Source organism: Carassius gibelio, chromosome B25, assembly GCF_023724105.1.
Source record: "Carassius gibelio isolate Cgi1373 ecotype wild population from Czech Republic chromosome B25, carGib1.2-hapl.c, whole genome shotgun sequence".
NCBI classification, from domain to species: Eukaryota; Metazoa; Chordata; class Actinopteri; order Cypriniformes; family Cyprinidae; genus Carassius; species Carassius gibelio.
In genome coordinates, this window is record NC_068420.1 from 5,717,331 (window position 1) to 5,745,114 (window position 27,784).

The 27,784-nt window shown below is 35.1% G+C and overlaps 2 protein-coding genes across 2 annotated transcripts; both read left to right on the forward strand.

Moving 5' to 3' along the window:
- The first annotated feature begins 5,908 nt into the window (after nucleotides 1-5,908).
- On the forward strand, nucleotides 5,909-12,879 carry LOC128013914 (guanine nucleotide-binding protein subunit beta-5a). The gene is made up of 11 exons (XM_052597109.1): nucleotides 5,909-6,236; nucleotides 7,011-7,147; nucleotides 7,239-7,280; nucleotides 7,662-7,738; nucleotides 8,440-8,572; nucleotides 8,652-8,795; nucleotides 9,853-9,944; nucleotides 10,208-10,256; nucleotides 11,017-11,113; nucleotides 12,185-12,351; nucleotides 12,425-12,879. Exons 1-11 carry the CDS (start codon nucleotides 6,119-6,121, stop codon nucleotides 12,434-12,436), a joined length of 1,068 nt encoding a protein of 355 aa, XP_052453069.1. The 5' UTR covers nucleotides 5,909-6,118; the 3' UTR covers nucleotides 12,437-12,879.
- Nucleotides 12,880-13,551: 672 nt separating this feature from the next.
- Nucleotides 13,552-27,774, forward strand: ap4e1 (adaptor related protein complex 4 subunit epsilon 1). The gene is made up of 21 exons (XM_052598141.1): nucleotides 13,552-13,830; nucleotides 14,430-14,501; nucleotides 14,583-14,706; nucleotides 15,795-15,868; nucleotides 15,947-16,068; nucleotides 16,809-16,968; nucleotides 17,198-17,364; nucleotides 17,452-17,525; nucleotides 18,180-18,302; nucleotides 18,383-18,492; nucleotides 19,586-19,725; nucleotides 19,827-19,939; nucleotides 20,029-20,147; nucleotides 22,529-22,825; nucleotides 23,538-23,649; nucleotides 24,071-24,209; nucleotides 24,942-25,182; nucleotides 25,314-25,856; nucleotides 25,927-26,117; nucleotides 27,140-27,300; nucleotides 27,429-27,774. Exons 1-21 carry the CDS (start codon nucleotides 13,702-13,704, stop codon nucleotides 27,587-27,589), a joined length of 3,372 nt encoding a protein of 1,123 aa, XP_052454101.1. The 5' UTR covers nucleotides 13,552-13,701; the 3' UTR covers nucleotides 27,590-27,774.
- Nucleotides 27,775-27,784: the final 10 nt, after the last annotated feature.

A 27,784-nucleotide genomic window follows, 5' to 3' on the forward strand; every position in this document is an offset into this window, starting at 1 on the left:
GTTGTGTGGACGCTTCCCTAGTGACCATGACCTGTTCCTCCTGCAGTGCAAGCGCTGGCCCAAACCCGGCCTGTCAAAAGGTGAGATCTTCATCACTAAAAAATGTATAATTAACATCTTAAAGCTTAGAATAAATAACATGATCAAATAGAGCAAATTTATTTAAAATGTAAAGGTTTGTGTTATCAAATGTCCTTCATGTCTTCCTGCACAGAATGCGGTGACCTCCTCAGGGCTCTCCTCCATGAGAAGCCAAGCCGGAGAATAGGTCTGGGGCGAATCATGTCCCACAACTGGTTTAAGGTAGTGAACCTAAGATCAGCTCTAAAGAATTAATATCCTCATGAGTCATGAGAAAGAACCAAAACGTCAAATATTATTGTTTTCTGTTTTGTTTCAGGTCATCTCATAAGACCACTCCAGCTGGTGTCTCTTGTGCAGCTTTGCGTCTTGCGGGCTGCAGCAGGAGACACTTCCATCCCTCCTCTCGCCTTTGCGTCTTGCGGGGCGAGAAAGCCTTGCGTAGCGTCTTGCACCTTGGCTTGAGGAAGCAGTATTTGCGTCTGGCGGTACTGCTTCCGGAGGGATGTGTACATACTTCTTTTAGTTGCACCTTTTTGTTTTTCTCATCATGACCACTCCATTCCTGAGCTTCCTGCCTCCGCTGTCCAAATGCAAGAGTCTCCGTTGTCTCTCCTGTTCTCTGCCATCCAGAAAGCCAAATATACCAAAGAGGTTCCCTCTATGGCTGCTCCGCACCTGTCATAGACACCCCAGTAGTGTCATTGCCTCCTTAGAAGTTCCTGAAAAAGCCCAAGCCAAAGACAGCCCCAAAGGCAGTCTCAGTCCACAGCCACCCTGGGCTCCAGTCTCCCAGTCATCCCTATACAGGCCCAGAGGTGTCTTTCAGACGTTGCTTCTTCCACAGCCAGAAATCAAAGCATCTCAGTCTTCACCTCCACAATGATGCCAGAGGTTCCTGTCATAGCAGCCACAGGGGTGCTTTCGCTGACACCTGGTCTACAAACTCCAAATCTGAAATAAAGATTTTTTTTAAATTAAATTAATGTTTTAATTTAGTCATTTAGCAGATGCTTCAATCCAAAGCATTTCACAAACGGGGAACATCACAAACAATTTATCATAAATCTCAATAATACTCACAAGACCAAAATAGCAAATTTCAGTCAGAGGTAAGTCGAAATTAGAAGAGAAAATGCAGGTAAGTAAAAACGAGAAACTGTGTCAGAATTGATTTACATGAAGTGCATTTTGGCATCAAGAAATAGAGGGAACATGATATCAAACAACACAAAGTCATATTCCTTTACATAGGTTTAAAACATTTTAAAAGATGGTAAGACAAATATGTAACGTTGATTTGTCCTTGTATATCAGCTGCATGCTACAGTATATAATAGCATGTGTACAGAAATGCAGGACATCATGGTATTGAAGTCACACATGATTAGATATTATATGGCTTCAGAAGAGGCTGTATGCACTAGTTTATGGTATGTTTTTGACCTTTCATATCTTCTAAATATCTTTATATGGCAGAAATAGCAGTGTTGGGGGTAACACATTACAAGTAGTGCAAGTTACGTGATTACTTTTAAAGTAACAATGTACACTCAAAAAAGAAAAATGCTGGATTAAAAACAACCCAACTCAAGTTATTTGCCGTAATTTTATTTTTATTTTATTTTATTATGCGCAACGATGACCTCATACGTCATTCCTCCTGAGAAAACCTTATTCAAAGTTGTGTGAAAATCTTGGGAATGTCTGTTCTGATTGTTATTTGGTCTTAATTTGCTTTAATCATTTGTCTCTTTCACTCCAGACTGAATGAAGAAGCCATAGATCACGATGATGGAGCAGATCTTCTGCCTGCTTTTGAAAAAGCTGCTAAGTATGACCTCTAAAGGTTTGTCGTTTAAACCCTAGTGTTTATTTTTGCTTCAAATTGTCTGTATTTTTATCTCAGAGTGATGGAAACTCAGCTGCGGGAGCAGAAGGACACTTAAACATGAACTCACTGCAGTGTTGGACAGTACCTGGTTATTAGTAACGCATTACTGTAACACAGTTACTTCTTACAGTAAGTACGGCCATTAATATCCATGAGGTGGGTGTGGTCTGTTATTTCATGGTCGCTCATTAAGAAACGCTTCTCCACTGAACTACAAACACAGAACAGAGGCCTCTTATTAAGGTAAAACTCTACGCATATATGTGTGAATGGCTGTTTTTATACAAAATATTGCAGCAACTGTTTGCGTTTGGAGTATTTTGAACTCAAAAAGTTGTTTGTGTGTGTATGCATATATATTAATAATAGTAATATTGTTTTGGTTTTATCAACAAATAATTGCATTCGAATTATGTATTTTAAACTGTATTTGACCAATTAGACAAACATAAGTTGTCAACAATTCTCTATGTTAACCTTATATATAAATTAATTTAAAGAACTTTACAGCAATAGCTTTCAGTCTCTAATCACCAAAGCCCAGATATAATTCAACACTGAAAGAACATGAACATGAAATAAAGATGAACAAACCTCTTTAATTCGTCTCGCTCAAAAACATTTCGAATGTTCTCAGTAACTTCCCATTCAAAGCATGCTTTTTCAATTTGTATATGTATATGTATGTATATATGTTTCTCGAAATTGATTCTGAATAATTCAGATCGCTTTTATTTATTAATTTTAAAATGTTTTGTGTTATGTTGTCCATTACTTAAGCTGTGAAAGGAATATTTTTAAGGGCTCAAGTTCAACACAACAGCTTTTATGATGCAGAAGCCATTTTAGTTTTTGATTCTGAATATATTATTCAGGTGTTTTCTTATTTATTTCAGAAATCCTTGTGATAAACAATATTCAGTTTGTGCTGGTCTGACTTAATCAAAATAGTGTTTACAAATTATTTTCTGTTTATGCATAAAAGCGCATTAATGGGAACATTAAAGAAAGTTCTTTAAAAAAGTAACTAAAAAGTTACTTTTAACAGTAATGCATTACTTTTTGGTGCAAGTAATCAATGAAGTAATTGAGTTACTTTTTGAATTAAGTAACTAGTACCTGTTACTGGTGTTGTCATAACGTTCACCTTGGAGATTGAAAATGTTTCTATTTGAGACCCCAGGAGCCCAAATTCAGACCCAGAACAATAAAACCCACAGAAGAGGTGGGAGTTCAAAGGAGGAATCTTTATATCACCAAACTGCAGGGAGAGGAAGAGTAGATATAAGTCATGATCTACAAGATTAACCACAATCTGATGTGATCCGACCACCTCAGAGAAAACAGTGTTGAACTGCTGCAAGAGCTTTGGAAGCACAGCAGCTGTGGTCAAAGAGTTTGGGAGTTCAAAGCGGGTTTGCAAATCATTTGAATCCGTTCGGGAGTTCAGAGCGGAATGGTTAATCATTTGAGTCAGTTCGGGAGTTCAGAGCGGAATCGCGAATCATTTGAGTCAGAGCGGAATCGCGAATCATTTGAGTCAGTTCGGGAGTTCAGAGCGGAATCGCGAATCATTTGAGTCAGTTCGGGAGTTCAGAGCGGAATCGCGAATCATTTGAGTCAGTTCGGGAGTCCAAAGCGGGATCGCAGATCATTTGAATCAGTTCGGGAGTTCAAAGCGGGTTCGCGGATCATTTGAATCAGTTCGAGAGTTCAGAGCGGGTTCGCAGATCATTTGAATCAGTCCGGGTGTTCAGAGCGGAATCGCGAATCATTTGAGTCTGTTCGGGAGTTCAGAGCGGAATCGCGAATCATTTGAGTCAGTTCGGGAGTCCAAAGCGGGATCGCGGATCATTTGAATCAGTTTGTGATTTCAGCGGCTTCGCGGATCATTTGAATCAGTTTGTCCATGGAGCAGCACAACCGTTTCAACAATATAATAAGAAATGTTTCTTGAGCAGCAACATTTCAGAATGATTTCTGAAGGATCATCTGACACTGAAGACTGGAGTGACTTTGATGAAAATTCAGCTTTGATCACAGGAATACATTACACATTAAAATATATTCAAATAGAAAATAGATTTTTTTGATCAAATAAATGCAGACTTGGTGAGCAAAAGAGATTATTATCCAAATTTTGATAAGTAGTGTAAATAATGTTACATTCTGAATTATATCTGTTCAGATTTTTAAATTATAAAGGAGTAATCAAATGAGCTTCAGCTCACTGTTGAAGAGTCTGCAGAGCTGAAACCTCGTGGTGTTGGTGTTAGAGTCATTTATTTAAGCTACTGTATATGGGCCATGGGATGTCATCTCATTTGGTTTCATTTATAAGAGCCCTTAGATTCTGGTTGTTTTCTGGTTTTGAAGATTGTGAAAATCCTTAACTCGTTTACACCCACAGATGATTTTAAATGTCGCGTCGTCCTTTGTCCTAAAAGTGCAGGTTTTTTCTTTTTTAAGGATGTATACTAGCATCTAGAATTTTTGGGGTACAATTTTTTAAATTAAAAGAAGTCTTTTTGACTTTTCGCATTTGACTTCTAACCTCTGACCTTAGTGATTTCAGGACCAGTGGATCAGGATGCGTGTGTGCTGACCTGAATGCATCGTGGAAACACTGCACAGTAGATGAATTATTAATATAAACTCATTTGTATATTCTTAGATTTATTTATAAACATTTGAATCACTTGTATTTGGAATAACTGTTTAGATGATAAATCTTTTAGAATAGCTTTTTTAAGATCTGCTTTGAACAAACACCCTAAAATATATTTTTTTAAAACCCCAAACCAACCTCAAATGTTCAGTTGGTTCAATTTTGTAAATCCTAAATTATTGTCACAAATTGCTCTTCCGTTGAATTTTTTTTTTTATAAATCAGAAATCAATAAACACAACAGCCAAATGAGTCCTCCTCTCTTCACTCTCAGCACTTCCCCATCGCTCTCACAATGTGCCATGGAAATGCAATATTGATGATGGTGAATCCTCACAGGACTAGAGATGGAAACCTCTAGAACTAATCTAGCAATCAGTAATCTCAATCTCACAGGGTGCATTCCTCAAACATGTTGCGTATGATTCACAATTTCACAGGTGCATCTCAATAAATTAGAAGTTGGAAATAAATTAGTCTGGGAAAAGTTTGTTTATTTCAGTAATTCAACAAAAAATTGTGAAACTCCGGCATTAAATCAATTCAGTGCACACAGACTGAAGTTGTTTAAGTCTTTGATTCTTTTAATTGTGATGCTTTTGGCTCACATTTAACAAAAACCCACCAATTCACGATCTAAAAAAAAGGGTTTTATAAAATATTTTACAAATATGATATTTTATCTTTGGAACTAAGCATATTTCCCCACTAAAATATTTTCTTTTGAATTTAATAAAAATGTCCAGAATTTTCAGTGATCATTGCTTATTCTCCTTATTCTAATGTATTCATGAAAATCTCTTAGGATTGTGTGTGTGTGTGTGTGTATATATATATATATATTATTATATATATTATAAAACTATTGTTATAATATATGAAAAGTTATATGGATTGGGAATAAATGAAAATTTTCAAAAATCATGTTTTTTCTTTGTGCATTCCAATTAATCCCAATCTAACTGCAGTTGGGTTATTTTGATAAGGTTACAAATAACAAACAAACAAACAAAAAATTAATAAAAATAATTAATAAAATACAGCCAACTTACACAATAAAACACAAAAAACATGAAAAACATTTTTTATTTTTATGAAAATTAAAAAAAAAGTTTTGCATAAATATCATTTGTAAGTCGCGTTTGATAAAAGCGTCTGTTAAATGATTAAATATAAATGTGTGTGTGTGTGTGTGTATAAATAGCAGATATTTTACAGTCTTGGATTTTAGAAGCCCTTGCAGATGTCGAAAGCTCAAATATTGATCATCAGGGGGATATTATAACGCACATCCGAGTGTGTCTCTGGGGGCTCAGATGGATGCAGGAGAGAGAGAGAGAGAGAGAGAGAGAGAGAGAGAGAGAGAGAGAGTCCTTCATGACGTCACAGCAGCTCCGCTCAGTGTCCAGGCTCTCCTCCGTCTCTCTCCATCAAAACAGTCCTCTCCTCCGTGAATCTGGTGTTTTCTGGCGGAAATGGCTTCGCAGGTGGAGTCCTCGCAGCCCAGCGACACTCTGACGACCCTCAAAACCGAGTCCGAGACGCTGAAGACGAAGCTGGAGGAAGAGAGAGCCAAGCTGCACGATGTCGAGCGTAAGAGCGTGTGTGTGTGTGTTAATGAAGACATATGTCAGGATCATGGCTGTCGTTATGAAGCGCGATGTTTACAGTCAGTCTGATAAATTGGAGCATCAGCATAGATAAACTGATCAGGTTTCACTAAGACGATGATGATGATGATGATAGCGACAAGGAGCGTTTTATTTTCCGTTCAGCATCACATTATGGTATTCCTAGAAACAATCCAATCTTTACAATAATATGTGTTATTTTAGTATTGTTTAAATGCTATTATCGTATTATATATTTTCAGTTTTATTTTAATTTTAGTTTGTTTTATTTGTTTTTTATTATGTGCTTTTGTCATTTTTAATCAGTTTCTCTTGTAGTTGTCAAAGTAACATTTCTGATTCTGTAACGTTTACATTTTATTTGATTTAAGCTATTTTTGATTACTATAATAACAGTAAGACTGCTAAAAATGAATTTTTTTTTATCTTATTTAATTAATTTATTTTTATTAAGTTATTTTGTGTTATATATTTACATTTATTATTATAATTATTTAGGATTTTTACATTTATTTTATTTATTTTCATTTTTACTGTATATACATTTTATTAATATGTATTGTCTTTTGTTAGTGTGTTCATTTATTATTTATATTTTTTTAAAGGCCTGTTCACTAATGGTTTGATAAGGAACAGTTATTACTGCCAGCAAAATGTAATAATGTAGAGATCTGCAGGCATGTTCTTGAAGGAAAAAAAAACAGGACATAAACAAAATGCTGTGGTTTTTGATCAGTACATCAAGTGGCAGAGAAGATCGAGGCTTTGGGGCAGTTTGTCATAAAGACCAGACGAACCCTGAAAGGACATGGAAATAAAGTCCTGTGCATGGATTGGTGTAAAGACAAGAGGAGAATCGTCAGCTCATCTCAGGTCAGTCTATAAAGCATACATCAAATATATCACATATTGATCTCTCTCATTTATATCATCAATAATAATTTAATTTTCTTCATTATTTTAGGATGGAAAGGTGATTGTATGGGATGCCTTTACAACAAATAAGGTAAAATTTTCTCAGATTCTGTTTCTGATTTTTAATATAATTTTACTAATAATAAGTGTTTTTTAATGGAATTTGCATACTACTATATTAATACATATATTTGCATTTTATTTTATTTTTTAGAAATTTTGTTGAGTGTTTTTGGATTTTTTTTTTCCTTAGGTTTTATTTTTATTAAGTTTGCATATTTATTTTTATTTAGTTTAAGTTAATTAAAAACTAAAGATAGGCTAAATGAAAATAATTGCCTTACAATTTAGCTGAAATGAAAAATGTTTGCTTATTTATTTTTTATTTTTCAACATTAATTTGTATGTTTTTGTATTTTAGCTTTAATCACCATGCTTTTAATATATTTTAATATATGAAATGTTTTGACAGGAGCATGCAGTGACTATGCCCTGCACGTGGGTCATGGCCTGTGCTTACGCCCCCTCTGGATGTGCAGTGGCTTGTGGGTAAGTCTCTGGGCTCTCTGGCTTCTTTCTAAACATCTCACTAAACATTATGTTTCTCTTTGAGCAATAAAAATCTGCCTTTTCTAGGCTAGAAAGCTTTAGGTGTTTTTAGGAAACAATATTTTGTATTGTAGTTCCATTTAGTGCCACTAGTTGACGCAGACGTCACACACTTTAAACTTTAAAAATATGGAGATAATATTAGTGGAGAATTGATTGCTAACTTCATCTTTATGCTCACGTGATTTATTTTATTAAAGGTGTTGTATCTATATTTCTAAAGCATAAAAATAGCACGATAGGTTTGCAAATATTTAGGAAACATGCTAAGTTCACATCTCAGAAAAAACAACTATACAGCCAGTTATTATACTTTGAAATGTGCGTTCTGTGTCACAATGTCTGTTTTTGTTTTGTTTTGGTCTGTGTGACTCCGCCCACTCTACCGATTTACCCAATCGGATTTAAACACCCTGGGTCGCCATGTTGGCGGGAAACCAAGTGTAATGCAGCCATGGAAGCAAGCAGATTCCACCCGACCTACAAAACATTATAATTAATCTAAAAAGCTCTATGACCAGAGAAATATTTAAGCATGCATAAATTAACACCAATGTTTTAAATTTGAACTGCAGTACCAATTTCAACCACTAGCTGTTAATATTACATACTGCACCTTTAACTGATATGTTGTTTCACAGTGGGTTGGACAATAAGTGCTCTGTGTACCCTCTATCCTTGGACAAGAACGAAAACCTTGCCGCCAAGAAGAAATCAGTGGCCATGCACACCAACTACCTTTCCGCATGCTGCTTTACTAACTCAGATATGCAGGTAAGCTTGAAAACATGGTGAAATAATGAAACAGTGTTTTGCATTTTACTGACTGTGCTGTGTTTTGGGTTTGCATTAGATCCTGACATCTAGCGGTGACGGCACGTGTGCTCTTTGGGATGTAGAGAGCGGTCAGATGCTGCAGAGCTTCCATGGACACGCGGCTGATGTGCTGTGTCTGGATCTGGCCCCTTCTGAGACCGGAAACACATTCGTGTCAGGGGTGGGAACTGAGCTGCTGATACTAAACACAAGCCACACGAACCCTCTATTGACAAAATAGTGTCACGCATTACCTAAGTTAACATGAGATGGGAATTGACCCTATTAACTTTCTTAAAGGGATAATTCACCAAAAAATAAAAATGTTTCCTCCACTGAATAAAAAAAACCCCTCCCAACTCTGACAAACCCGCAATCCAGATTTAATTTTTTTTCTCTCAGAATTGCATTATAAAAACTCTTAAGCTGTGAGCTGTCCAATTCTGAGGGGGAAGAATTACGAGAGATAGACACAACTGCAAGATAGAAACTCACAATTCTAAGAAAAAAATTTCAGAATTGTATGTTTATTTAAAATGCCATTCTGAATTGTGACTATTTCTTACAATTGCAAATTTACTTCATGCAGTTCTGAGAAAAAAGTCAGAACTGCGAGTTTATATCTCACAAATCCGACTTAATAACTCGCAACTTTGAGTTCATATTTATCGCAATTCTGAAAAAAAAAAACAATTGCGAGTTCGTATCATGCATTTCTGAGAAAAAAAAGAGAATTTTGCGATTTAAACTTGCAATTGTGAGAAAAACAGTCCGAATTGTGAGATAAAAAAAAAACGCAATTACCTTTCCTGTTTTTATTCGGTAGGAATGGGCTTTTACTGTATACCCTCATGCCATCAAATATGTAGCTGTAGGTACTTTGTAATTCATAAAATGCAAGTCAGCGTGTGTCTGTTTTGAAAATAAAAGAGGCATCAAGTAATGCAAAATTAATACCCATTGCTCATGACAAAATATTGAGGTCTTATGAAGTAAATTGATCAGTCTGTGCAAGAAACTAAACGTTATTTATAACAGTATTACCTGTAATACAGAGCCTCAGGCAAATAGTCCAGACAAATGTCCGGTTTGCAAACAAATAATTTTTTTGAACTAGTTTCCTAAATTGGACTCAACTACTGAAGCAGTTTGTGGCTTGAATAGCACAGCACACACACAAACACAATAGAGCTATTAACATGCCTGTGCAGTGACCCTCATCTTCTCATGTCTCTCAGGGCTGCGATAAGAAGGCTTGCGTGTGGGACATGCGCACGGGACAGTGCATCCAGTCTTTTGAGACCCATGAATCAGACATCAACAGTGTGCGGTAAGTGTCCTCTGGCCTCTTTTCCCTTCAGGTTTGTCAAAGCAAAAAAAAATCACAAAGTGGATTGAGTGACATTTAAGGCCTTTACAGCACTGGTCAATATTTATAGTCTGTGTAAACACTCGAAATGTCACGAGAGACCATAAAGGCCCGGAAGAGTACTAACAGGGCCTCAGCCGATCTGACTTATCTTAAAAGGGGTTTTGGCAGGACCTTCCTATAATGTTTGCCGAGTGACTGCTCATGTTTTATTATCGCTGCAGGTACTATCCAAGCGGAGATGCTTTCGCTTCAGGCTCAGATGACGCTACTGTGAGTCTTTTACCATCTTGCATATGTTTCAAATTATAACTTTCGAAAGATTGGAAGCATTTTAATTTTTGAATGTTTTTAATTAAATCTCTTATGCTTGCAAAGGCTGCGTTTATTTGATCTGAAATAGATTAAAAACTTTAATATTGAGAAATATTATCACAATTTGAAAAAGTTATTTCCTATTTGAATATATTTTAAAATGAAATGTATTCTTGTGATGCCAAACTGAATTTACAGCTTCATTACAGTGGTTCAGTCTCATATGTCACATGGTCCTTTCTAATAATTAATTCTAATGAATCATTGTTCTTCTTATTATCATTGTGTTTGCAGTTTTTAAATAGAATATTTTGTCATTTTTTATTAGTTAATGCATATTTTTAATGCTGAATAAAAGCATTAACTTCTATTAAAAAAGATGTACAACTGTTTTCAACACTGATAATAATATAAATGTTTTTCGAGAGGTAAATCTAAATATCAGAAATATTTCAGAAGGATCATGTGACACTGAAAACTGGAGTAATGATGCTGAAAATGCAGCTTTGATCAGATATAAAATGTATTTTTTAATATATTCCAATAGAAAAATTATTTTTACTGTATTTCTGAGCACAAAAATGTGGGCTTGGTGAGCAGAAAAGACTTTGTTAAAAACTACAATATTGTAATGTTTCCAAATTTTTGATAGGTACTTTTGACTGTAGTTAAAAATACACATATTTGTTAATTCTAACTTTATTTTCTATACTTACAGTGTCGCCTCTATGACCTGAGGGCAGACAGAGAGGTGGCCATTTATTCCAAAGAGAGCATCATATTTGGAGCTTCTAGTGTGGATTTCTCCTTCAGCGGTAAGAACCGACACTGTTTGAAATATTAACATATTACAAGTAGTATTTTATGTTGTACAACCAGTTAGGATACAGTACTGTATACCATAATGTAATGCACACAATATGGAGCTTATATTATGACAAAACTAACTGAATTTGTATTGTGTGTCATGAAAGTGTAATTTAACAAAACTGAATATTATGTGGCATTTAACATAGTTCTGAATTAGATATTTTTTTTTTTGCTTGAATGTTCAACATTTGAAATTTGACACAACTGAATATTTTTGTGACAGAGTTTTAGAGACATGTATTTTAAAACATTGAATTTTTTTGTTTTGAAATCTTAGACTGCAAGTATCCAGTTTTTAAAAATACAGTATACTAACCTAACATAGAACTATAAACCATTCATTTTTAAGAATCACTTAGGCTACTTCTAGAATTCATGATCAGGTAGATCTTAAACCGTACGTTCATGCCAGAAAATTACTAATTGGCCAAAATGCTTCATTTAACTTTTCGGAGAGCATCTATTCTTCTATCTCTGACCTACTTTCTAGATTCAGAATTTCTGCGCATTGAATTTTAGAATACTGAAATTAATGTTCCGAATTTCCTATTCTTCCTGAAAACTTTTTTCAGATTTCAGAACCAAAAAGTTTACAATTTGACAGATGTGTTAAGTTTCAAATTTTTGATATTCAAGTTCAAATAAATCTAATTCAGAACTATGTTAAATGGTCCATAATATTCTCTTTTGTTAAATGACACTTGTCAATAATTCACATTTACATTCTACAAATTCAATTAGTTTTGTCCTATTATCAGCTCCATACACCACCCTCAATTTACAGGATGATGAATAAACAATATCAACCACATTTTTTATTGTATCCTTCTATACTGAATATATATATATATATATATATATATATATATATATATATATATATATATATATATATATATATATATATATATATATACGTATATATATAAGTTTTTTTTTTCTTTACCAGAATAACCAAGATTGATTTGCTCGTTGAAGAAGCTTGTTGTTTATGCTATGCTAATATCTTTTGGCAGGGAGGCTGCTGTTTGGAGGCTACAATGACTACACCATCAACGTGTGGGACGTTTTAAAGGGCACCCGCATGTCCATCTTGTTTGGACATGAGAACAGAGTTAGCACCCTCCGCGTTTCTCCAGACGGAACAGCGTTCTGCTCGGGATCCTGGGATAACACATTACGAGTCAGTGGACAAAAATCTCTTAGTTTAGCAAGTGTTGTAATGAAAGTCTCACATCTGTTCTGTCTTTCTCCAGATCTGGGCCTGAATGTTGACTGAAACTCCGACTGCTTGTGTTTGATGTCCGGCACGATCAGATTTCTCACTTTTTTCACTGCAGCTGGAGTCAAGGAATCACCGTAATAGTGTGTTGAGTGCACTAGAGTATATGATACAGAGGGACATCCAACTCTAATCAACACATGGTGTGCTGGGAATTATGGGATGGAATTGGGTGATATCAATGGCTTCTGTTTCTATGACAGCGACTACCCCTCTATTTTGACATTCTAGTTTATATGTATGAATGTGTGAATATGCAAGCTAACAGATTTAGTTATGCTCTTTTACTCATAATGGTCTGGCTTTCATTCAATTATTATGCCACTATAGTTGTTCTTTCGTACTTTAGCAAAGTGTATATACCATAATATCATATAGATTGTCATGCAGAGATCCCTACACCAAATAAATGGATTTTAAATGCTGAAACTCATGTGGGTCTCTTTATTTCATAATATCAATTTCATGAAGTTTTTGTTGTTAGTTCAGTCTTATTTAAACAATTGTATTCTATTAACATGAAATGTATAATACATAAAATAACTGTTCAACAAAGCATAATGTTTAAAGTACGTTTTTTACAGTTATTAAAAAGACAGTTCTTCCCAAAATTAAGAGTTCAACTTCAAACCCTTTTTCTTTTTTTCTTTGTTTTTTACCCAAAACTAACCCTTTTTGCTTGTTCATTTTGCATTATTTAGCTTCAATCTTTTTTATCAACTGCTTGTAGCTTTGTAAAAAATAAAAAAAATAAAAAATGCTCTAAAAACCTAAAACTAATTTTAAGATTTCTCATAATCTATCTATTTCTATTGTTTATAAAAACTGTTATTTAATTTTGTTATTTAATTTTGTCTTTAAATAAAATAAACGAATAGTTAAACATAACTGATAGATAGATAGATAGATAGATAGATAGATAGATAGATAGATAGATAGATAGATAGATAGATAGATAAAACTATACTGATATAATAAAGACGAAAAAAATTCAAAAAGGTAGTGTTTGTGAATTATTCATTTTATTGTTGTTTCGGTGCAACTGTACTGTAAAACCACTCGATGACTTTTATTATGAAAACAGCAGCGTACTTCCTGTAGGCGGTGAAAAACTCACGTCACATGATGGTTTGTGTCTCACACTGTGTGTTTTGACTGTAGTACAGGTGTTGTAGAGGTATTTCTCCTGTTGTAGTGCCCTCGTCTTTATGTATGGTCTGATAATCTGGTTGCCTGTGTTGTCGTGCTGAAATGAGTGATGTTGTGGAGAAAACTCTCACTGCTCTGCCGGGTTTGTTTGATTCTCAAACTGGAGCTGCGAAAATCACCAACAGATTAAGACAACTCGTCAAGAGCATCACAGAACTGACATCCAAACATGTGAGTTAAACATTTGTTTGTTAATAAAATAGCATCGCAGGCATACGCATACATATATATGTTTACAAGTCAAATGCTTTATAAGGTGTCGGTTTCAGTGTAGCAATCAGTACTTTATCTGGAAAGTATACAGTCTTATGTTTCTAATGTCAGGATTTCTGGATAATTGATTACACGGAATAGGTATATTGTTTATTTCATATTTTCTTATACTTGTGTAGACACACATACACATATACACACATATACAGAAAAAGGTGACCATTTACAACATTAAAATAAATAAACAGTGCAATATATTTATATATATTGTAGGTGTGTGTGTGTGTGTGTATGTTCGTATGTGTATGCCTAATAGTAATAATATAATAGTAAATAATAATTCTAAATATTCAGTAACAAAAATACTAAACATTTAAAAGTGAACAGCAAAAAGGTGGCCACTTACAAATTCAAAATATTACAGCTACTTCTAATAATAATAATTAAATACAATATAATACAAATGAACACTATCAAGGTCATAGCAAACAAATATTAAAATGCAATGCTGTGCTCCTTGATTTTTAAGCATGATCTGATTTGATTTGCCTTTGCAGGAGGAGGAGAACCTCATCAAACAGGAGCTGTGTGCCATGAAAGAGCAGGTTTCTTCTCCAAACACCAGCATGGTAAGCGGTACAGACGTTACCATCATCACGACACTCAGAGATTCAGAAGCTGGTTATTAAACTTCAGTGTGTGTATTACAGAAGCAGATGAGAGAGATCATGGTGCGAGCCATGTACTGTGAGATGCTGGGCTACGATGCCTCCTTCACCTACATTCACGCCATCAAACTGGCCCAGCAGGGTGGTGTGCTGGAGAAGAGAGTGGGTACGTTTACACCGCATTCCCACTTATTTTTAATTTATTTTCTTATAGATTTTTCTTTGATTTTCCAAAAATCATTAGGATATTAAGTAAAGATCATGTTCCATGAAGTTACTTTGTAAATTTCCTACTGTAAACATAAAACAATTTAATTTTGATTAGTAATATAATAATTAATAATAATAATTCCTTACATTTATATAGCGCTTTTCTAGGCACTCAAAGCGCTTTACATAGACAGGGGGTATCTCCTCATCCACCACCAGTGTGCAGCATCCACCACCTTAATATGCATTGCTAAGAATTAATTTGGACAAATCTAAAGGTGAATTTCTAAGTATTTCGTTTTTTTGTTTTTTTTGCACCCTCAGATTCCAGATTTTCAAATAGTTGTATCTCAGGCAAATATTGTCCTAATCGACCATACATCAATGAAAAGCTTATTTATTCAACTTTCGGATGAAGTAAAAATCTCAATTTAATTTTTTTTACACTGATTTTGTGGTCCAGGGTCACAATTCACTCCCAAAAACACATGCACAGTTCACTTTATACAAGCTCCAAAATTAGTCTCAATGATAAATGTACAAATTATAAATAAAATGCATTTAATAATGAAAATATTTTGTATGAAATACATTATAAAAATCATTATTTTCATTCATTTTGCCATTAATTGTAATAGTCCAGTGATATTTTTATTGTCTAAAAGTGCCTAAAACTTTGCACAGTGTTGTTACTTTACAGGTAGGTTTCTCTTAGCATTTTGGAGATGTTGTCACACACTGTATGTGTGTGTGTGTGTGTGTATGTGAGTATATATATATATATATATATATATATATATATGCAAAATATAATTATTTTATAAATATACTTGATTACAGAAAATATTCAGTTATACAAATCTAAAGTTATTTGTGTCTATATTAAAACTAAAAAAATATGTATATTAAATATATTTATTTACTTATTTATTTAATTTTAATAACTCCAGAAATTAATTTAGAAATTCTTCATTAAAAAAGAGTTAATTATGGCTTCTGAATGTGCATGCTTTTAACCTTTTAATCTCTTAAATGTTATTTTAGGGTACCTTGCAGTGTCACTTTTCCTTAATGAAGGCCATGAATTGTTGTTGCTGCTGGTAAACACAGTATTAAAAGTGAGTTTGGTTCTTATTATCTTTAATTGGCCGGGTTATGTTAAATGTGTGTCTGAGCGTCTCATGCTTGTGTGACAGGATCTTCAGAGCACTAACCTCATCGAAGCGTGCATGGCGTTGACTGTTGTAGCTCAGGTGTTTCCCAAAGACATGATACCTGCTGTCCTTCCTCTGGTAGAAGACAAGCTGTCACATCCGAAGTAAGCCAGAGAGACGTCCTCCTCCACAATACACACACATCACAGAGATACTCAACACTCCAAGATATCCAAAAGCCAGTGTTGTTTGGTTATTAGTTATTTAATATTGTAGCGTCAAGTTATATTTTGAAATAACTTTTTTTACTTTTAAACTATGATATACATTTTTGTTGAAGTTTTAGTAATTGTGTTGTGGTATTTTAATATAGCTTCTTGCTATATTTCTATATAGCTTTATTTAGTTTTATGTTGGTTTTTAGTAATTTAATGCTTTGGCTTTAATTCAACTTTTAGCTTTCACATAATATTTATGTTTGATTTTATTCCAGCAATATTTCAGTAAAAAAAAAAAAAAAAAAAAAAAAAAAATATATATATATATATATATATATATATATATATAATAGTTTTAGTTAACTTTAGCTAGTGTCCAATAACCACCATTTTTGCTTTATTTGTAAATAACATTAATAAAACATTTTATATAAGTATATGTTCTTTTTAAAATATTTTTTAATATGAAAAAATACAAATTTAATATATACGAGAACACCACTGTTGCCTGTTGAATGCAAATACATGCATTGAACCAGATTTAACAGAAGTTACCTTATTAATGAATCAATGACCAGTTATCCGGTTGAGAAAAGCATAAATATTAGCAAAAACATTTGTATACTGGTCAATTTGATTATCAGTCTAATAATAACTCCTATTGTTGTCTTTCTTTCATGTCTAAGGGAGATCATTCGGAGGAAAGCCGTCCTGGCGTTGTATAAGTTTTATCTCATAGCTCCAAATCAAGTCCAGCACATTCATGGCAAGTTTCGAAAGGCCCTGAGTGACAGAGATCCGGGTGTCATGGCTTCTTCCTTACATATTTACCTACAGCTGATCAGGGTCAGTCTCCAACATACAGCATTTTCTTTGAATCATGACGGGTGGCTTCGTATTATGAAAGCGAGCCATCTTTTACATTATAATACAGACAGTTTTTGTCCTATCCTTAACTGTAACATCTACAACCAGCTTTATATTAAACATTAAACACATTCTGATTGGCTGTGATTTTGTCCCATCATGCAGTAAGTGGCTTGTCGGTGACCTCTGATGTTTTTGTCTTCATCAGGAGAGTCCGGACAGCTATAAGGACCTGACGGGTAGTTTCGTCACCATCCTGAAGCAGGTGCTGGGTGGGAAACTCCCGGTGGATTTTAACTATCACAGTGTTCCTGCGCCGTGGCTGCAGATCCAGCTGCTCAGGATCCTCTCGCTGCTCGGGAAAGAGGACCAAAGGTACCGAGAGCCCACGTTCATATGTGTATACTTATACAATATGCAGTAAAAAGTACATCGTTGAATGAAAAAGTGTTGATTTTTCAGCACCAGCGAGCTGATGTATGAAGTTCTGGACGAGTCTCTGCGCAGAGCAGAAATGAACCACAACATCACTTACGGTGAAATCATCTTTTTTTAATGGACCAAATGTCAATTTGTGTTCAAAATTAATTCATCTATTCCATAATGTGTCTTTCAGCAGTTTCGTTTTTTATATATTTTATATATTTATATTTTTTATATTATTATAGCTTTTGTTTATTTTTAAATGTATTAATTAGGATTTAGTACAACTAAACTTTTAAAATAAACTTTAATTTAAGTTTACAATTTGTATCTAATACTAATGTTATTATATACTTATTTAAAATAATGAAATGCATAACTTTTTAAGTTTGTTTTATTATTTTATTTATGCATTTTTATTTAGTTTGTTTTACGTTTTAAGTAATTTAGCACTTCAATAAATGTTTTTTTTTTTCAGGTAGTTAAAAAGAAAAATATTTAAGATTTTAAGTATTTAAATTTTGCATCTACAACTTTTATTTTATTTTTAGCCTCAATTCGGATTACGAAAGCGATCCTTAATAGATTTGGTATTTAGTTACAATACTAATTGTTAAGAAGTGTTCAATAACCACTATGCAGAATGTTTGTTTCATTTCCTCTTTTTAAAGTAAGAATATGTAATCATCATAAATCGTCTCTTCTAATGGAGTGAATAATAATTTGTCAGCAAAATGTACACAAATAACACATAATGTCTGTTTCAGCAATTCTGTATGAGTGTGTGAAGGCTGTCTACACCATACACCCCAAAGTTGAGCTGCTGGAAAAAGCCGCGAGATGCATTGGGAATTTTGTTCTGTCTCCGAAGATCAACCTCAAATATCTTGGTAAAAGTCCTGCTTTTGGTTTTCACTATTTAGTTAACCTGAACTCACTTTAACTGCTCATATATCGGTCCATTGTCCAGGTTTGAAAGCCTTGACGTATGTCGTGCAGCACGATGCTAAACTCGCCCTGCAGCATCAGATGACCATCATTGAGTGTTTGGATCACTCAGATTTCACTATTAAGAGAGAGGTAATGAACAAACCACACCTAAAGTTAGCATAATTGTGAGAAAAATCCATGATTTTTACACTTTTAAGGACATCATTTAAACTTAAATTATTGTTATGAGAATATAATAGTAAACTTTTTGTCATGATAATGATGTTTTCCATAAATCATCTCATAATTGATTTTTTTAAATCATATTTATGAATTTTGTGTCATAATTTCGACTTTATTTTATTTTCAATTTAAAAAAATATATATTTTAAATTCAGAAATATTCCTTTGTGGTAACAACTATGAAAGCAAAAAGAAAATCAAACATCCTAAATTTGTAAACAAATGTGATGCTTCCATAAATAATATAAATTAGCGCAATAATTGATTTAAAAGCATAGTTCACTCACATAGTAATTTCTCACCCTCATGTCGTTCCAAACCCGTGAGACCTCCGTTCATCTTCAAAACACAAATTAAAATATATTTGATGAAATCCGAGAGCTCTCTGACCCTCTATAGAGAGCAATGTAATTAACACGATCAAGGCTCAGAAACGTAGCAAGGACATCATTAAAATAATTCATGTGACATCAGAGGTTCAACCATAATTTTACGAAGCTGCGCAAATAAATTTTGTGCGCAAAGAAAACTGAAATAATGCTTTTATTTAATAGTTCGTCTTTTCCGCGTCACCCTGGTGCCATATTGAGAGTATCACATATGCAAATAACGTATTTATGTGGATACATTGTTTGTTGTTTACGCTTTGATCTGAATGTAAACAAAGAATCTGCATACATACATTATTTAGGTATGTGATACTCTCAAAATGGCACCAGGGAGACAAATTGTTGAATAAAATCTTTATTTATGTTTTCTTTGTGCACAAAAAGTATTCTCATAGCTTCGTAAAATTACGGTTGAACCTCTGATGTCACATGGATTATTTTAATGATGTCCTTGCTATGTTTCTGAGCCTTGATCGTGTTAATTACATTGCTGTCAATAGAGGGTCAGAAAGCTCTCAGATTTCATCAAATATATCTTCATTTGTTTTCAGAAGATGAACGAAGATGTTGATCAAATCAGGCATCTTGTGTTCATCTCTTCTCTCTTCTAGACTCTTGAGTTGCTGTTCAGGATCACAAACGCTCAGAATGTGACCGTGATCGTTGAGAAGATGCTGGACTTCCTGCGCGGTTGCAACGACGAGCACACCATCATCCATCTGGTTGGGAAAGTCTCAGAGCTTGCTGAAAAATATCCTTTTAATATAGCAGAGTTTATGAATACACTACTTCCAATGAAAGGAGCAAATGTTCGCTGAATGTCAGCTGTTATGTTCCTATATTAACCCTTACGTTTGCTCCAGATAACTCGTGGTTCATTCAGACGATGAATTGTGTTTTTTCCATCGGTGGAGATTTGCTACAACAAGACGTCCCAAACAACTTCCTGCGACTGCTGGCAGAGGGTAAACCAGAAGTCTAGACAACTGGAAACTGTAGTAGAAGGTGTTTTATTTAATATTTCTCATGTTTTTTGTGTGTGTTTTCATCTCAGGCTCGGAGTCTAAAGAGGAAGATGATCAGTTACGGCTTTATGCTGTCGAGTCGTATCTGACTGTGCTGAAGGGACACACTTCTCATCTGCCCCAGTGCTTCTTACAGGTCATGAGCTGGGTCTGTACTACATATATATATATACACTCACGTACACACATTGATGCACAGCACAGTTCTGATGGTTCACAAAAAAATTCTACTTTAAGGCTGATTGAAATTCTATTGACAGGCTTCAAAATAAAAAAAAAAACACCTGATAAATTGAGAAAAAAATGAAGACTTGCAAGTTACCACAGGTGTTTTCTTCAGTAGATGGATTTTACCATTTGCAGTTCAATATCAGTTGGCATTTTATTTACTCACAAAGCCTTTTTGTATTTATTACTTATCAGTTAGGACACATTTATTGTTTTATTAAGCCAATTCACGTCATATTTTTCATAAAGTGCTTAATGCAGTTACAAGCTTTTTCACAGTTATAAGCAGGAAAATAATAGCGTTATTTTTTTGCAAAAATCTTTATTCAGTCTTGAAGCAATTTCAACTTGAGCTGTAAAGCAGCACTACAGAAGACAATCGTGTCATTATTCAGCTCAGTGCAGTTTGTTTTTGTGTTTTCATCCAAAATTTTCTGAATATGAATTGTCTTTTAAGAACCAACTGAGCATTATATAATTGCTGTTTAATTTTAAAATTAAATACATTAATTTTATTCGATTATTAAATTATTTATTAACCATTTACTTAATATTTAATCTTATATATTAGATATTTATATAGTTAATATAATATATTTAACCCTTGTGCTGCATTATATATTTTACGACGTTGAGTGCATTAATGACCAAATATGGTCACACATTAAACATTGCCTAAAATATTATATATTATTATTATTTTCCACTTTTACCGAGTTAAATCTTTTAGCCAGCATCAGTCCTCATCATAACTACCAAATATTTATTTAATTTCAGGATTTTAACCATTTAAATACCAGTTTTGGTGGCGATACCATCAATTTGTATAAGAGGAAAAAACACAAAAAAATGTTTTTATTTTCCATACACTAAATGCAAAGAGAAAACTTTAGCTTTGGATTATCACAGTCTTGAATATGTCAAAGATTAGCGGCAACATTATTTCTGGTGCATTTAAAGATTTTGTGTTATTTCAGATTAAAAAAAAAAAAATCACACTCAGCGTGTTAATGACCAAAAATGGTCACATATTAAACACTGCCTAAAATATTATATATTATTATTATTTTCAACTTTTACTAAGTTAAATCTTTTAACCAGCATCAGTCCTCATCAAAACTACCAAATATTTCTTTATTTTCAGGATTTGGACTCTTTAAATTAAATCTCTTTTGGACCCTGTCATTACCAAGCCTTGGGGTAAAATATTTACTCTTTACTGTTTTCCACCAGATTGCTCACTACATAGATATTCCCTATGGGTGGAAATGCACGTTATTTTCCTGGTGTCCACTAGGGGCACTATTGACTGTTATGAAGCATTTAAATGGCTCATTAATCTCAAACGATGTTTCTGAGTGTGAGTGGATGTCTGATAGCAATGTGTGTCTGCGTTGACCAAAGTGTGTGTGTGTGTGTGTGTGTGTAGGGCTTAAATATAATACATGGTGTTTAGGCTAGTGACAAATCACAATATCCTGAAGGTTATAGAAGGTTTTACACTTTCTGTCTTCTCTCTCTCTGTGTGTCTGTGTTTATGTGTGCGTGTGTGTGTCAGTGGTGTAGGGTGTGTGTGTGTGTGTGTGTGTGTGTGTCAGTGGTGTGGACACCAGGAAAATAACGTGCATTTCCACCCATAGGGAATATCTATGTAGTGACGCAATCTGGTAGAATACACTGTATAGTGCAAATATAATGTTTTTGCTTCAAAATTAAAGGATGTTTCAACATAAATCATGAATCATATATTAATGACGTCCCCGGCTTTAAACGACATTTTAATGGGTTTCAATGGGCCATTTTTGGTCATTATGGTGCTGAGTGTAACTGTTTCATATATATGTTACATATTTCACATATTTTGCAAAATAGGATCAAATTTTATACATTTATCCAAAAAGACACAATTTTGCCAAATTACATACCATTTGCATTAAAATGCATTCCACAATGGTCAAAAGAATTAAACTGCAAAAATGTCCCTAATGCTGCACAAGGGTAAAAGCATAACTTAATGTTTTTTTTATCATTTAGACTAAAATAAAATCCAGCACTGGTAGTATAAAACATGGGTAACTGTTTAATCCTTTTAAAACTGTTATAGAAATGTTAATTGGATACTTATTGATTAAAAATGATAAAATAAGCCCTGTGTGTGGTGCTTTTTCATGCCTATTGCAGTTCTGAAACATTAGCTTAGAAACACTCTAACACTCTAAAATCTAGTGGAATAAACTGCTATTGAAATGAAATGATGATGTTCTTCTGGAAAATCGCAGCTGATGTTTGTTGCGTGCTCAGGTGCTTGGAGAATATGCTCACCTCCAAGGGTCGGTGGACCGGCGCGAGGTCATCCGGCTCCTGACGCAGCTGCTGGATCAGAGAAGCGTGAGCTCGGAGACACGGGTCTGGATTCTCTCTGCGCTCACCAAGATCCCAGAGGGCCAGACAGATTTGATTCTGGACCTGGCTGAGAGGCTTGCATCCTCCCAGGACACGGTGCTCCGTCAGCAGGCCCAGGAGCTGCTGCACCTCAGCCAGGACTCTCAGCTCCATGAGTGGGTCCTGCCCCGCGGAGCACCATGGGACGCCATAGAGGTAGCAAGCCTGACTGTTCCTCCCTATTATGACAAGTTATTTTGATTAAAGCTACATGAGGTAACATCTGGTGCTGTAGCAGGTAAATACACACAACTCATTATATCAATTTTATACATTTTGATCAAAAATAGTAACATAGTGTACCTTTTAAGAATATTTTCCAGATTTAGAGAATTTAAGATGAAAAAAAAAACGTTATTTGGGGGTGTTACATTTTTATAAATGATAAGATTTGTTTGAAAGAAGTCTCTTCTGCTCACCAAGGCTGCATTTATGGAGTAAAAATACATTTATACTGTGAAATATTGTTACAATTTAAAATACCTGTTTTCTATTTAAATATATTTTAAAAGGCAATTTATTCCTGTGATGTAAAGCTGAATTTTCAGCATAGTTACTCTAGTCTTCAGGGCCACGTGATCCTTCAGAAATCATTCTGATATACTGATTTGACTATAATAAAGTATATAAACTGAAATTTTATATTTAATAAAATTTTGGATATGTTATTTACTTTTGATTAATTTCCTTGGAAAATATTTTCATTGATCCCAATCTTTTAGTGTAAGTGTGAACAAGCAGGTTTTGTTTACAAGGCTTGTTTTATGCATTCAACGAAGTCAAACATCTTCTGAACGTCTGTCTAAAAATGCTCCAAATTCCCCAAAGATTCAAACTAGCTGCTGTAGTATGTGTATTTTCTTCCCAGGTTGATTCTTCTCTGTCATTTCTGGACGGGTTTGTGTCTGAGGCTTTGGCTGCAGGAGCCGCACCATATAAACCCCCTCATCAGAGACAGGAAGAGCTGTGTGAGGACAGAGGTACAGCCATCATTCACCCTCATCACAATGCTTGCTGTCATTTATACTACAGGAAACTCTATAGTTTACCACATATATGTGACCCTGGAGCACAAAACCATTTTAAGTAGCACTGGTATATTTATAGAAATAGCTTACAATACATTGCATGGGTCAAAATTATAATCTTTTCTTTTATGCCAAAAATCATTAGGTTATTAAATAACGATCATGTTCCATAAAGATATTTTGTAAATTTCAAAAGCTTATTTATTCAACTTTTAGATGATGTACAAATCTCAGCTTCAAAACATCAACCCTTATGACTGGTTTTGTGGTCCATATATGTATCCTGCCCTTAAATGAGTATTTCACCAAAAATGAATATTTGTCGTCATTTGCTCGCCCTCATTTCATTCCAAACTGTTTATGATTTTTGTAGCATTGAATCTGGAGCCGTACAGTTTTTCTCTGCCTGTAAGTTTATCATCATGTAGCATCACTGACAGACAATCTCCCACACTACTGTCTGTCAGTTCAGGACTCTCAGGAAACAGCACTGAACTCTCGCAGAAGGCAGGGTGAGTATCTATAGCATGCTGTCTTTGGTTGTACACAACAGCTCAAACATGTGTTCCTGTAGCTCAATTAGTAGAGCACTGCGCTTATCAAGCGCTAGGTTGGGGGTTCGATTCCCCAGGAACACATGATAGGTAAAAATTGTTAGCCTGAATGCACTGTAAGTTGCTTTGGATAAAAGCGTTCGCTAAATGCATACATTTACTTTAAATGGAATAACAAGGGGCATTTACGACATTTATGTTTAAAAAGATTTCAAATAAATTACTTGCTTTCACATGCAGCAGCATTTACACAGAACAATCGTTCACTGACAAGTTGCGCAAAAACACAATCATATTTTGTGCATGTTTTGCGCAGCTTGTCAGTGAACGACGGCTCTGTGTAGTAAATGCTGCTGCATGTGAAAGCTCGCAGGTGATGGAGATTTACCGATGATTTCAGAACCGACTTTTCTGACAAGATGCGCATTAAATATTGCATGCGATTTATCGTGCGATTTAGCTTGTCAGTGAGAGACTGGATTTTTTACTTTCATGAGCTGTAAGCTCTAATCATCAAAATTAAAACGAAATATCTTTTGAAATGTTTACTTTACATGTAACGAATCTGGAATATATGAAAATTTCACTTTTTGAAATTTTACGGGAAAAAAAGAACTTTTTCTCAATATTCAAAATTTTTGAGATGCACCTGTATGATATGTTTGTATGTTAACTTGTGTATCATTTCAGCTCCAGCACTCTGATTCTGGAGGGTGTAAAGAGAGTTTGGGGGAAAGATGGGTATCTTCCACAAAAAGAAGCAACAGCCCCTCTGGTGGATGAACCCAGTGCTGCAGTTCAGCCCCCCGTCCAACAGGAGGCAGCAGAGAGAACAGAGCCACGGCCGGAGCTCTCCACACGAAACCAGGACAAACAGCAGCTGGCTTCATCTTTGTTTGTTGGTTTGGGAGTCGGGAGCTCTGTGTCTCTGGTGAGAAAATTATTTTATGATGTTAATAGTGTGTTTATCTTATCATCTTGTAATGCTGGCACAAAATATCCACTCACTCAAACCACATGCATTGCATTTGTGTAAATGCCAATTATTCTGATTCCTCACAGTTGGGGAAATCCGAAGCCCCGCCCCCTCGCTTTAGAAAAAAGCCCCGCCCACACGAGTCATCATCATCATCAGGCACCAGCGAGAAGTCTTCCGACTCCTCCTGTCGCTCATCACATAACACAACCGATAGCTTCCTGTACGGCAGTTTCCTAGAGGAGGAGCCAGCCACGTCCAAATCTGCTTTTGACCACACCCCCAAATCCACCACAGCCAATGGCCTTTCTCAGAACAAAGATACTAAAGAAGACAAACATGCAAACACATCTCAGATATTTGGTGGTGATATGGTTATAGTGCGGCCCAGTACAATCCAAGACAAACATCCTCCATCTGAGTCTTCAGATCTGACCGCGCTTTTACCCGCTGACCTCAAAGACCTACCTCACTCTGATGTCATCAGCCTGACCTCTGACCCCAGCCTGTCTCTGTCCTCCTGCCGTCTGTTCAGAGATGAAGCTTTGCTGCTTCTGATCTTCATATCCAACTGCACGGAAACTGTAATAAAAGACGTTGCGGTGCAGCTGACCTGTGAGGAGCTGAAGGTGTGTACTGGTCCGAAAATATTTTAATAATATTATGCAATAAAATAAAATGGGACCTCTTCTGTCTTAGACGGCGAGTTTGAGAGGAAACATCGTGGACTGTCTGCAGGCCAGGAGTACATCTGTGTGTCATTATGCTCTGCTGATGGACGACCCTCACACTAACGTATCATTTACCGGGACCGTCTCTTATCAAACACAACCAGGACACACAAACACACTCCCTTTCTCTGGGACACTGTCCACAGCAGACTTCATCAGGTAATGTGTGTCTGACACTGCATCAAAACTACTGTACATTAGGTTTCTTCAGTGCTGTCAAATGATCAATCGCACCCAAAATAAAAGCTTTTGTTTACTTAATATGTAAGGGTGTACTGTGCATATTTATTATGTTTATATAAATAGAAACACATGCATGTGTATATTTAAGAAAAATAGGTTGTTTATATATTTAATATAATTATAATATAAAATATAATAATATGTATGTTTATACATGTAAATGTTTTAAAAAATGTGTGTACTGAATGTGTGTGTATTTATATATAAACATACTTTAAAAAAATATTCACAATTAATTTATTGTGTTCATATTGTGTTGCAAAACCCTTCTGCTGCTGTTGAGGTGGGGTATGGGTAAGTTTAGGGTCCGGTTTGTTGGTATGGGTAGGTTTAACGATGGGTTAAGGTATAAAGCTGATGATACATGGGGCAAATTTTGGAGCAATTTTGCCAGGCAACTTTTTTAAACAATGTTGCTTGGGCACTTTCCCATTGAGAATTGGGAACTAATTTTCATCTGGATACTTAAGGTTTTTCCAAGCACATTTTACCAATTTCTAACCACATCAAACGTAATGATAAGAATAACATGCTGAAGTGTTGGGAAATATCTTAAGTCAAATTTGTATAGGATTTATGGACAGATAAATTGTGAGTGACTCTTGAACCAGCGCCACATCCTCTTGTACCACTGTTTGAAGACTTTATTATCAGTTTTAGTTTTAGGAGCTCATTTTTATCCCATCTCCAAGCCTGAAAAATCTTTCTTGCAGGATTGACTAAAAATGAGCTCATAAATTATCCCAAATAATCTTCTGAAGGTCAGTGCAACCCGATTTCAGGTTCCAGTTTCTAATTTTCTAATAAAGTTTCTAACTGAATATAAAATTAAAGTGAAACGTAAACACCAACAGATGAATTCAAACCAATTTTTGTTGCAAGCTTTTTGACTTTATGAGACTTCTTTTAATGAACTCATTTCTCTCTGTCACACACAGGCCTTTGCTTTTAACCACAGAGGAATACGGGAAACTCTGGCTGTCTCTGTCTCATGACGTCAAACAGAATCTGAAACTGCTCACGGATGCCGGTGACCCGCTCAGAACCACCCTGAACGCTCTCAAAGACGCCCTACAGCTTCATGTTGTGGACATCATCGGTAAAACATATTTCTTTTCACTGCGATTTGCAGTCATGTTACGATCCATTTCAAGCATGCAGCATTACTGACTATAATTGACACACTATTTAGAGAAGCAGTCAATCAGTGGTGTGTCGTTGTTTCAGGCTCCGAGGGGATCGTAGCATGTCGGCTGCTCAGTGGCGCCCCCTGTCTCCTGCACTGCAGAGTGAGCGGCGCTGCTCTGGTCATGTGGCTGCGCTCTCCTCATCCTGCTCTCCCAGACTGCATCCTGTACCACTGCCAGAGAGCGCTTGCACACCGCTGAAGAAACTTCTGGGAAAGCTCCTTGACAAAACGATTTCATGCAGTGTCTGTTTGACAGCAGTACCTGTGCACTGCTGGTCTTATTTCCCCGACAAATAATATCAATGAGATATATTTTTTGTACACCGTAACTGAGATGCATTGTGTCACACTTATATACAGTAAAAAGTATTTATTGATTTTAAACATTTGTGGT

What these genes read in the sequence shown, in the direction of transcription:
- ap4e1 (XM_052598141.1), top strand. Translation starts at nt 13,702, where the DNA reads ATGAGTGATGTTGTGGAGAAAACTCTCACTGCTCTGCCGGGTTTGTTT. An exon ending in TGGTAAACACAGTATTAAAA is followed by an intron (nt 15,869 to 15,946) that starts GTGAGTTTGGTT and finishes CTTGTGTGACAG; the next exon opens with GATCTTCAGAGCACTAACCT. An exon ending in GAACCACAACATCACTTACG is followed by an intron (nt 17,526 to 18,179) that starts GTGAAATCATCT and finishes TGTCTGTTTCAG; the next exon opens with CAATTCTGTATGAGTGTGTG.
- LOC128013914 (XM_052597109.1), top strand. Translation starts at nt 6,119, where the DNA reads ATGGCTTCGCAGGTGGAGTCCTCGCAGCCCAGCGACACTCTGACGACC. An exon ending in ATGCCTTTACAACAAATAAG is followed by an intron (nt 7,281 to 7,661) that starts GTAAAATTTTCT and finishes ATGTTTTGACAG; the next exon opens with GAGCATGCAGTGACTATGCC. An exon ending in TGTGGATTTCTCCTTCAGCG is followed by an intron (nt 11,114 to 12,184) that starts GTAAGAACCGAC and finishes ATCTTTTGGCAG; the next exon opens with GGAGGCTGCTGTTTGGAGGC.